General features: G+C 53.0%; 1 protein-coding gene across 1 annotated transcript in view; it reads left to right on the top strand.

The window, feature by feature from the left end:
• Positions 1-3,446: 3,446 nt before the first annotated feature.
• Positions 3,447-10,605, top strand: part of POU2F3 (POU class 2 homeobox 3) — a 77,534-nt gene continuing 70,375 nt past the window's right edge. The window contains exons 1-2 of the mRNA XM_061202467.1: positions 3,447-3,474; positions 9,573-9,641. Of these exons, the coding sequence (XP_061058450.1) occupies positions 3,447-3,474; positions 9,573-9,641 (97 nt within the window). The remainder of the gene's footprint in view (positions 3,475-9,572; positions 9,642-10,605) is intronic.

Raw genomic sequence — 10,605 nt, 5'->3', positions numbered from 1 at the left:
TCTCTGAAAAAGCCCTCCAGCTGTTGAGAGGGTAGGGGGTAAAGGAGGAAGTGATGGGTCATTTGCATATCATTTGTATGTAATTTGCATGTTGCTCTTTTGATGTCCAAAGGCACTGAAATTTCCTGCCCTTGCTTCTTTTCCCCTTTCTTTCCTCTGTTCCTTTCTAACCTCCAGGCAACTCCCTATCTCTCTCCTCTTCCCCACAGCTTTTTCTCTTCCTGGCTAAACAGAGAAATGGAGTCTTAGGCCACGGAGGTGGCACCTTCCCCACCTCCCATCTGCCCAGAACTCAAAGAGCTGATTTCATGGAGACTATGAGTGTTCCACAGAAGCACTCATAGCCTCCATGAAGGAGGGAGGGACAAAGGGGTCTTTTGCACTCCTGTTCCAGTTCATCTAGTTGAAATGGTCATCGAGCAAGTCAGAGAGGGAAGGAATAAAAATCATCCAACCCTGCCCCTTGCCCCACCCAACCTTCGAAGGCCCAGGAAGAACATATGAAGGAGGAGCAGAGAGAATAGAGGGTCTCTGCTCTGCCTTTACTTGCCGTGTCGTGTGACCTTGGGCAAGTCCCACCCCCTGTGGACCTCTGGTCCCTCATACGATTATCTAGGTTCCTTCTACCTGGAGTTATATGCTCATAGAAGGGAAGAGAAGAGAAGAGGAGACTCAGGCTCAGACACTGGAGGGCAGGATTAAAAGTACCAGCTTTGGAGTCAGGCAGGCCTGGTCTAAATTTCAACTCTGCCATCTACTAGCTGCATTAACCTCCCTGAACCTCAGCTTCCTCATCTATAAAAGGAACCTAAAAATTGTATGTTCCTCCTAAAGGTGTGCTGACTAAATAAAAAGGTACATGCCCAGCATGTAGCACTTTCTTGGCCTATAGGAAGCATTCAATCAATATGGATTGAATGAATGAGTAAATGAATGAAGGTGAGGTCTCGTCTGCTATCTCTCCCCCACCCCTCTCACCCTCCCATCCTTCCCCCAATCACCCCCTCCCCTGGTCCGGAACCCAAAACTGTCCTTCCAACTATGAAGCTGTAACGCCCCATCTCTTCCCCAATGGGCCCCATCCCCAAGGGTTCCACCCCCACCCGCAGCCCCAGGACCCCAGTATCCTAGGCTCCTAGAGCTGGAAGACCCTTAGAAATCATTAGGTACATGCTCCTCTGGCTTCTGGAAAACTAAAGCCCAGAAAAGAAATGTAACTTTGCACATGGAAAAGAGAAACAGGTTCCAGATACTGGTGGTCAGAGAATCAGACCCTTGGGGAACATGGCTATACAAATGCTATGCAAATAGAGATATGGAAATCACAAGCGCACAGGGGTATATAAACTACGTGCAGGCATTTTTCTAGGATGATGGTAGGTGAAGTGCAGTTGTAGATAAGAAATGGCCTCAGGCTTGGGGCCAAACCTGAAGTGGAGGAAGGGAGGGAAAGTAGAGGAAAGAGGAGGGAAGGAAGGGACAGTCTGGCAGTATGCCAAGGTGCTGGGGGCGTGTCTCTGGGTTCACTAGGCCTCCAAAAAGCTACTGATCTCCTTCCTCAGCCAGAAGAAACAGGAAGAAAGTCTCCTCCCTTCTTGCCAAGAGTGGGGGAAAGAAAGGATGGTGCGATTGGGGGAGAGTGGTTTGTGTGGACCCGAAGAAGCACTTGTTAAACACTTTCCCTCCAGGGCCACTGTGGCACCCACTGGGCCCTTTCTGACACCTGTTGTGTACCCTGCCCTGTGTTTGGTGCTGTGGGGGCAGCCAGTCAGTTAACAGCCAGTAGGATAAGAAAAGTCCCGCAGAGCGAGCCACGGGGCTATTAAGAACATTGAAATATTATGGTAATGTAATAATAGATCAGATCACTTCCAGCTTCAGAAAGGAGGTGGCATTTGAATTGTGCACGAAGGGAGTAGAGTGCAGAGCTTTAGAATAGGAGCCCTGATACTTACTGGAAGGGTAACTTTGGGCACACTAAACTCTCTAAGCCTCATTTTTCCCATCTGTAAAATGGAAATAATAACAGTCCAGTTTACGAGTTGTTATGAGGACTAAACAAGATCAGGTGCCTTTCAAGTGTTGGTTAGCACAGTGCCTGACGCACTGAAAGCTCAATAAATGCTGGATATTATAATGGGGATTATTGGGGTGGATGGTGGGTGGACATACCAACTGGAAAGGACAGTGCAAACAAGGCACAGAGGCAGAAAAGCCCAGGACTTGTTCTGTAGGCAGGTTGATAGGGAGACCTGTCTGGAAAGAAAGGCGAGGTCTGTCCTGCTGTGGGCACACGGCTTTCAAGGCTTATACGCAGGTGGTCTCTTCGCCTTGGCACCTCTTCCTGGGACCTGAAGAGTGGAGGAGAAGGGTGGCGGGAGCTCAGGTGATGAGTCTATGATGGGTGCTGCAGAGAGCACCGGAGTGGGAGCCCAGAGACCTGATCCCAGCCAGGTTCCTTCCATCACTAGGGAATTGTGTGCCTTTTGACAAGTCACTTCCCAGCTCTGTAAATGAGGAGGTGGCTGTCCCACAGCCCCTGACACTAGTAAATAGCTTTCACATCATACTCTCATAGGGCCTCGCAGCAACCTGGGACCTGGTAGGGCAGGCAAGAGACACTATCTTCACCCAGAAAATGTGATAATTAGCTGGGCCCCATCTAGGTCCCAGGATGTGGTGAGGATGTACGGGGGGCCTAGGTGAGCTTGACCACCTGCTAACTTCAGATAGATAGATGCCAGTTAAGATTAGCACCTGCCCCATTTTACGGATGAGTAAACTGAGTTCAGGGAGATGATGAGCCTTGTCTCATGTCACACAGCCGGTAAGCGGCTGAGAGGTAGGATTCCAACACCAGATTCTTCCCAGCGCACTCCCGCGGCTTCTCCAAACACTTCCAGAGCTCCTCGCAGGGCTGGGGAGTCTGTCCAGACGGAAGCTCAGCCCGCCCCCCCCCCCCCACGCTGGTTAATCTGCCAGGGGGTCCTCAGTAGGGCAAGCTGGCGGGCCGGGCGCGGTGGGGAGAGGCCGTTGGCGGGTCCAGGGCGGACAGGTGTTCCGCAGGGTCAGGACCCGCCCCGGCAGCACCGCCTGCCCCCTCCCCCGGCCCCCGGCTCCCCGGCTCCCCGAATGCAAATCGCTGCTTTGCCTGGGCCGGGGGCCAGGCGCGGGGGCCCTGCCAGGGGGCGTGGCCCGCGGCCCCCGCCCCGCCGCGCCGCGCGCTCACCTGGGGAGTGTGGCAATCCCGCCGCGCCGAGTGCTGCCCGGGTGGGCGGGAGGGAGCAGGGGAGCGCGCGAAGGCTGCGGCGACGGCTCCGGCGGCGGCTCCCGCGGCGGCGGCAGCCGGGGGCGGGAGGAAGGAGACCCTGGCTTCCCCGGGGGCCCGGCTGGGGCAGACGCGAGGGGCCTGGGGGGAAGCTGGCTTTGGCCCCGCCTGGGGCAGGATGGTGAATCTGGAACCCATGCACCCAGGTGAGGGGCGGAGGGCGCGAGCTCTGACAGGTGTCACTGCGCTCGGGCAGGGGCGAAGGACAGGGGCGCCGCTCTCGGGGTGGGTCTTGTTCCCCAGCGGCCAGGAGAGGGCAGTGTGGATAGCGGGTCCCCCGGAGCGGGCGGACGCAGGGTACGTCTGGGGGACTTTGGGGAAGAATGAAGGTAGGGGCTACGGGGTGGAGGGTGGGAGGGCTTCTGAAGCCTCGCATCTGGAGAGCCCTGGCATCTGGAGAGCCCTGGCATCTGGAGAGCCCTGGCATCTGGAGAGCCGCAGCCGTGTGGGACCTGGGCGTGCTGAGCTGTGGTAGTCTCGTGGAAGTTGCCCTGTTCACTGGTTGCAGAAGGGTGGCTCACTGGCTCAGCCAGGGGTGTGGACCTTGGAGTGCAGAAGTGAGGGAAATACGTGTATCCACATGTCGCGTGTTTGGTGTCCCAGGCATTTACGTGAAGTATAGGGAGAGTGGATATTTGTAAGGTCTAGGGGGTGCCTAGGAAAAGTGAGTGGAGCTGGGCATTTACAGAGGCACACCTGGGGCAGGTGCCATGGTGCACATGTATTGATTAGGGCCTAGGGAAGCATGTGTCCGTGCGTATCAGAGGTGAGTCTACCTGTCCCCATGTGTGTTGGGAGGGGAGGTGGAGCAGACCCCACCCGTGAAGGCGTACCTGCTCCCCTGCTCCGTGAGTCTAGGCAGTGCTGTAAGCTGGTGCGTGGCGGGGCTGGGGAGTCCATGTGCAGGGGCTGAGCGGGAGCTCTGTGGGACCCCACAGGAGGAGCAGCCTGCACAGGGCCCTGTGGGAAAGCGCTTCCATCTCTGTGTCTGGTGGGGGGGGGCAGTGAGAGATGCATCCTCTGTGTTCCATGTCCCATGGATTTAGATACCAAGCCCTCCTCTCCTCAGGGGTGGGAACGTAGGCCATGGAAATGCTTTTCCGGGAGTCAGTTTCCCCTGCGTGAAAGGTCTGTGGGCATGGAGTGAACCGAGACCCCTCCATTCACCCTGCTGATCCGTCCTTCCACAGCCGGGCAAGGACCGGAGCTACTAATCCTGGAGGTTGGACTTGGTGTCGGGGTGGGCCTTCTGCAGGTCTGAGGACCTGCGCAGAAATGCACTCGACGTGGAGAAAGCTGAGCCTGATTTGGCCATTTCAAACCAGCAACTTGCCTCTTAAAGGGGGCAACACCCAATGAATGACCTTCATTAAGGACTTCAGGGCTGTTGACAGGAACTTTGTTACCTCTGTTTTCTGGAGGAAGAGTGAGGGAGTCAATTCTCGTGACCTACCCCAAGGAGCAGGGCAGGCTGGAGGCTTTGGCCCATCCTGGAGCCGCCAATCCTTGAAATCAAGCAGCAGTGGGTGCACGGGGGAGACCCAGTTTCCCAGACGCAGTCCTGGCGGGGCTGAGTGAAAGCCAGCAGACGGCGTGGTGTTAACTCTGAGCGGATCCCCAGGTGCCAGGACGTGCCAGGGAGGGCTCGGTGTGGCGGAAAGAATCAGCCAACCGGTAGCATCCAATGGTTGGGGAAAGTCCATTTTCAGACCTTGTAGCACCAACATGGAGCTGGACATAGCTGGGGGCAGATCCCGGGTTCTCCTTCCTCCACTTTCCACCAAGAAGGCCTAGGTGTGCATGGGAACAAGACTTGAAGGCACGCCCCCAGTGGGAAGTTCTTTAGGACCAAGATCAGAGACTTCCTGGGGGTTTTCCACCTCATTGTCTACTGGAGGCTCCTGTTCTGGGGGAAGTGGGAGGAGGGGGGGGCAGCTGGGACCCAGCAGGGAGGCCGCCTGGGGGCTAAGAGGATCTAGCTGAGAGCAGGAAAGAGAGGGTGAGGTTGAGGTGAGGAGGCCAAGCCCTCCACGCCTGGCCTGGGAGGAAGCTCCAGGCTGACGCTTTTCAGAAGCCCGGGCACCTCCCCCAGCCCTGTCCCCTGCAGGCAGACACAAAGGGGGTGATTGAGCTAAACCCAGGGTGCACTGACTCCTCAGGTGGGGTCTCCGTCTACCTGTCTACCTCGGGTGGGTGACCTGAGTCATCTCTCTACATTTGCTTGCCACTGCTCCCCAGCCCGCTTCTGTAGTCTATCTCCCCTCAGGGCTGTCTGGCCTCCCTGTGAGGTTTCCCGGCCCCTCTGTGGTGTTTGGTTCCCCTTTGGAGACCTCAAAGGGGTCGCTCAGTTTGGGACTTTCTGTGGGGCCTCTCTGACTAGGTCTCCATTTGAGGGCTCCCTTTGCTGGGTCTTCTCAGTGGGCTTTTTAGTCCGGGGTCATCTTTGTAAGGTCTGTCATCGAGGGCCCTGCTGTGGCGTCTCTGAGGGAGGATCCGTCTATGGAGTGTCTCCCTGTGGTCCCATCTCTAGGGTCTCTCAGTCCAGGATCCTCTCTGTGGAAATCTGGTCTCTTCTGAGCCCTATTTTTCCCCTCCCAGCGATCCTGTGTCCTGCGGATGCTTCATAAACAGCACTTGCCCTGTAAATCCCCAGTCCTAAGCCCTTGGGGATTCCCCCTCCATTGAGCTACTGCAACAGTTTGGGGGGGATGGAGGGGGAGCAGGGGCACACAAAGTAGTGTGTAAGGTCCCCCACTCAGCAGCTCCGTAAGCACTGCGGCCCCTGAGTCAGCCCATCTTTTTGCTCTGATAACCTGGGTACCAGCCGTGATTCAGGTTGGCCCGGGACCTCAGCACTTTGTATTTTGTAGAACACCTCTCACGTGGGAGCACAAACACCTGAGCAGGCATGAGGTCACCAGACACAGGGGCACCCCGGCTAAGGAGGGGCTCCTCCCTCCCAGGCCCAATGCAGGTAGACAAGAGTCAGACAGAAAGCTCAGGAGGGAGAGAAGAGATGGAGGAAACAGTGGGAAACCAGCCGGAGGGGGACACCTGTTTAGTCCCAGAGCATCTCTTTTTTGCCCTTTTCCTCACTGTGAGCTGTTCCCTGTCAGGGTTGGGAAAGAAGGATCAAGTCTCACAGACTGATACCAGTTCCAGCTCAGGACCATTGGGTTGGAAGGTCTCTTGAGAGGAAGTGCATTTCTCTTGAAGAAGAGGCGAGAGGCATCTCCTCCAGGGGAGAGTTGGAGCCCTGGCTAGCTCAGAAGTAGGACCGGTGGGCCCCTTGAATTCCCTCTGGTAGAAGTGCCTGCAGCAGTGGGTGTGGGAGGGAGAAGCAAGGAGGGAATTCCAGTCCCTTCCGAAGAGATGAAGATGGACAGTAGGAGAGAGAGTAGTGGGCCTTTTGCTTTCCTGGCATAGCCTGGGCCCAGGAGGTCCAGGACACTGTGGACACTCAGCCTGCAGCCTGGGGAAGTGCTGCCCCTTGGACTTTGCTCCTGCAGGTTCACACACACATCCTGGTTCACAGATGTGTAAGGAGGGGCTGCTGCTGGGAGTTAAGAGATCATCTTAACTTTTACAGATCATCTCAGCCTGACCCTCCATTCAGAATCAAATCCCTGTGCAATCCCAAAGTATCACAATGTCGCTCCCATAATGGGTACATCCAATGAGTAGATGTCCTGGCAGAGTGTGGAGCCTTTGACTCCTTCAAAAGTTATTTTTAGACACGATTAGGACCACCTTTTATGCTAATTTAAAAGATCAGAGAGATGGCTTTTGGGTAGAGTTAAAGGTGGTGCAGGGAATGGGTGTTGGGGGAGTGTTTGGGTTACAGGCATAGAATTATGGTTTAGCCAAAAAGTTACCCTTCTTAAACGTCAGATGTTTGAAATAAGTTGATTCAGAATACCTGGTCATCATCCCACCCTCACTACCTCTTAAACTCTCCCTGTCCCCGTGAGCATTTTTCCCATGAAGTCAGAATTTGGAGAATGCAGATGGCTTCCCAGGTAAAGGACAAATTACGATATGACTTAGACAGAAAAACCAAAGCTGTTTACTGTAATGGGAGAAGGGGACTCCCATCGAAGCCTAAGTATCTGTTTAGTTAATTCATTTATCACGTGCTTCCTTTGTGCCAGAAACTGTACCAGGCAGTTTTCATTTAGTATCTTATCTGCTTCTCACTATAACTCTGGGAAGTATCATTTTTCTCATTTTTTTTTTTTAGCTGAGAAAACTGAGGTTCAAATATGTGGCCAGGGTCCCCCTGTGCTAGTTAGGATGGCACTGGGATTAAATCCAGGTCTGTCTGCTGTCAAAACCCATGCTCTGAATTCCCGGCGCTACTGAAGCAGGTTTAAAAGCCCACTGAGGGTAAGCACTCACCCCCTCCCGCCCCTTCCCAGCAGTCTCTGACGTTTTCTCAGCACTGTTGAAGGATCCCTATAGGCAAGTGTGACTGAGCCGATCTGTAATAGGCAATGCCCAGCTCCAGCGTGGGACTTCATGGGTGGGACGAAGCTAAGCCCATTTCCCCACTGGAGCAGAAAGCGTGGAGTAGCAGAAGCCCTTTGCAGACGTGTCCAGGTGGCCCACACTAGTTACTCTGCATATTCATGCATGACAGACTGTACAAAAAGTTTCCAACTGCAGCAGGAAGGACTTTGGTTAGGCTGGAGAAATGCCTTCTTAAATGTAGTGCACTGAGAGGGGTGGCAAGTGTGGTTGCAGGGTTTCCCCTAGAGGTCTGTAACCACGCAGGACAGTGTGGATGTCTGGGGAGGGCTGTACGGAGCTCCAAGTATTTACCTGGGAGTCATCACTTTGACTGGTCTCAAAACTATTCCTTAAACTACAGTGGCTCCCAAGGTTGCTTACTCCCTCCCCTGCTCCTGCGGTGTTCCAAGGGCTGGAGAACCTTGGGACTCCCCATCTCTGTCTTGCTTGGCATGGCAGTCACCCCTCCTGCATTGCAGTCACTACACCCCCCTGGGACCACACTTTAAATCTCTGCCAGAGCCACACACATCATTGCCCTAAAAAAAAAAAAAAAAAGAAGAAGAAGAAGAAATAAAAGTCGGTTTCTTCCTGCTTTTCCTGGGGCGGAGGTCCACCCTTCTCCCTCATCCTGATCATCTCCAGACCTCAGGCATCCAGACTGTCAACTGCCCGATTACGTGGCGCAAATTAAGATGGCCTGCTTACCCAGCATTGGCTGGGGAGCCGGGTATGCAAATTGGCTCACCAAGACTGTATCTGGTTTGAAAGAGTTAAAGTGCTGCCCCAGAGAAGGGGGGGTGGTCAACATGATTTGAATAAAATATTCTTCTGTCTTTAACGGCTTCAGTATTTGGGTGGTTTCATAAGGAGAGGAGCTGAGAATGAGTTAGCTCAAAGTTGTCTCTTTCCTTCTCTTTGCTGACCCTTGAGGAGACTTAGGGGCCTCTTAGGCAGTGGCAGCTGTCTGTTGTGGGTAAATGTTTAATTTCTTGAAATGAAGCAGGGCAGAGAGGCCAGACCCGCAGCACTTGGGGGCTGAGACAGGGGGCCTTGTGTAGGTCTTCTCTCTCCGCTGGGCACTGACCCGCCTGCCATCCCTTTCTTACCGAGCACGTTGAAGGAGTAGGAGAGAAGGTAAGGGTTCCCAAGGAGGGCCACACAGGAACTAGGGTTTGATCACCAGACAGTGGGTTGACCTCTGAGAATCAGGCAGAGAATAGAGGCAGGATTGGCTAAAAAAGATGAGAAGGGCAAGCCTTGGTTCAAGGGTACTCTTACCTCCCAGGGTAGAGTTATTATGAGGGGGAGGACGGGAGATGGCTATTTCTTATGCTACTTTAAAAAATAACAGACATTCCCCAAATCCCAAAGGAAATGAGGATGGAGAATGAGAAGCGTTCTCCCCCATTCCCCACCCTCCGCTGTACCCTTCCCCTTGTTAAATTTTTACCAACTGAGCCTGGTGATAGAAGGAAGTGGCAGTGAATGATGCAAAGGGGACAGACCCTGCAGTAACACTGGAGAAAGGGGGAAAGGAGGCAAGTCTGGGAGGAGGGGATATGTGCCCCGAGCTTATGAATATTCTAATCGTTGTATGTTTAGGAATCAGGAATTTGAAAGTCTGATGCTTGTTGTAATTACACATCCATCTTCGCTGTTTAGTTAAAGCCACATATGTCGTAGCGAGAAAAATTGTGACCTGTTACTAAAATCAGTTGTGTTTTCCCTGCAGATATCAAGATGAGTGGGGATGTAGCAGATTCTACAGTTGCTCGACATGCTCTCGGCCAGGTGGAGACAGGTAAGGGTCTTCTCTTCTGGGGAATGAAACAGAAAAGCAAGGGCAGGACAGAGTTACTGGAATTCATCAAATAATGGAATAATGTGGTATCTCTTCTGGCTTGGTCTTTCAGCCAATCAGACCCAAAGGCTGGGTCTTAGGAAATGAAGGGATTCCCTAGAGACAGGGGGTATGACCCTGGAGCCTTTGAACAGTAGACATTGGTCCACAGCGGAACAAAGCCTCTGAAACTAGGCTAGGAAAGGACCAGATCCTTAGAAACAAACAAGAAGTTAGGGAGGAGATTCACTTTTTTCTTTTTTTTTTTTCATTTTTAAGTAACATTTGTTTTTTTGCTTTTTGTTTTTTCTACTATTTTTTTAATAGATCTTTATTGCAGTATAATTGCTTCACAATACCCTGTTAGTTTCTGTTGCACAACAAAGCGAATCAGCCATATGCATACACGTGTCCCCATATCCCCTCCCTCTTGAGCCTCCCTCCCATCCTCCCTATCCCACCCCTCTAGGTCATCGCAAAGCACCGAGCAGATCTCCCTGTGCTTTGCTGCTGCTTCCCACCAGCCAACTGTTTTTACATTCGATAGTGTATATATGTCGATGCTACTCTCACTTCGCCCCAGCTTTTCCCTCCCACCCCATGTCATCAAGTCCATTCTCTATGTCTACCTCTTTATTCCTGCCCTGCAACTAGGTTCATCAGTACCATTTTTTTTCAAGACCCCTAGAAGCAGCAGGCTGTGTTCCCAGCTGCTACTGACTGACAGAAGGCAGAAAGTGTCTTTAGTAGATGGGAGCTAAGGCCTTTTAACCCCAGATTTCTCAATAATCCTACTCAAGGAACTAATCAAAGAGGCCCATGTACAAGTGTTCCTCTTCCAAATTACATGCATGTGGGTGGTAAATAGACCCAGAAAGGAGGGCTTGGTGCCTGTAGACGTCTTTGCTTTGTGAATAAAAGAAAG

This window comes from Eubalaena glacialis, chromosome 10, assembly GCF_028564815.1.
Source record: "Eubalaena glacialis isolate mEubGla1 chromosome 10, mEubGla1.1.hap2.+ XY, whole genome shotgun sequence".
In the NCBI taxonomy this organism is placed as follows: Eukaryota; Metazoa; Chordata; class Mammalia; order Artiodactyla; family Balaenidae; genus Eubalaena; species Eubalaena glacialis.
This window is presented reverse-complemented; position numbering and strand designations above follow the sequence as displayed.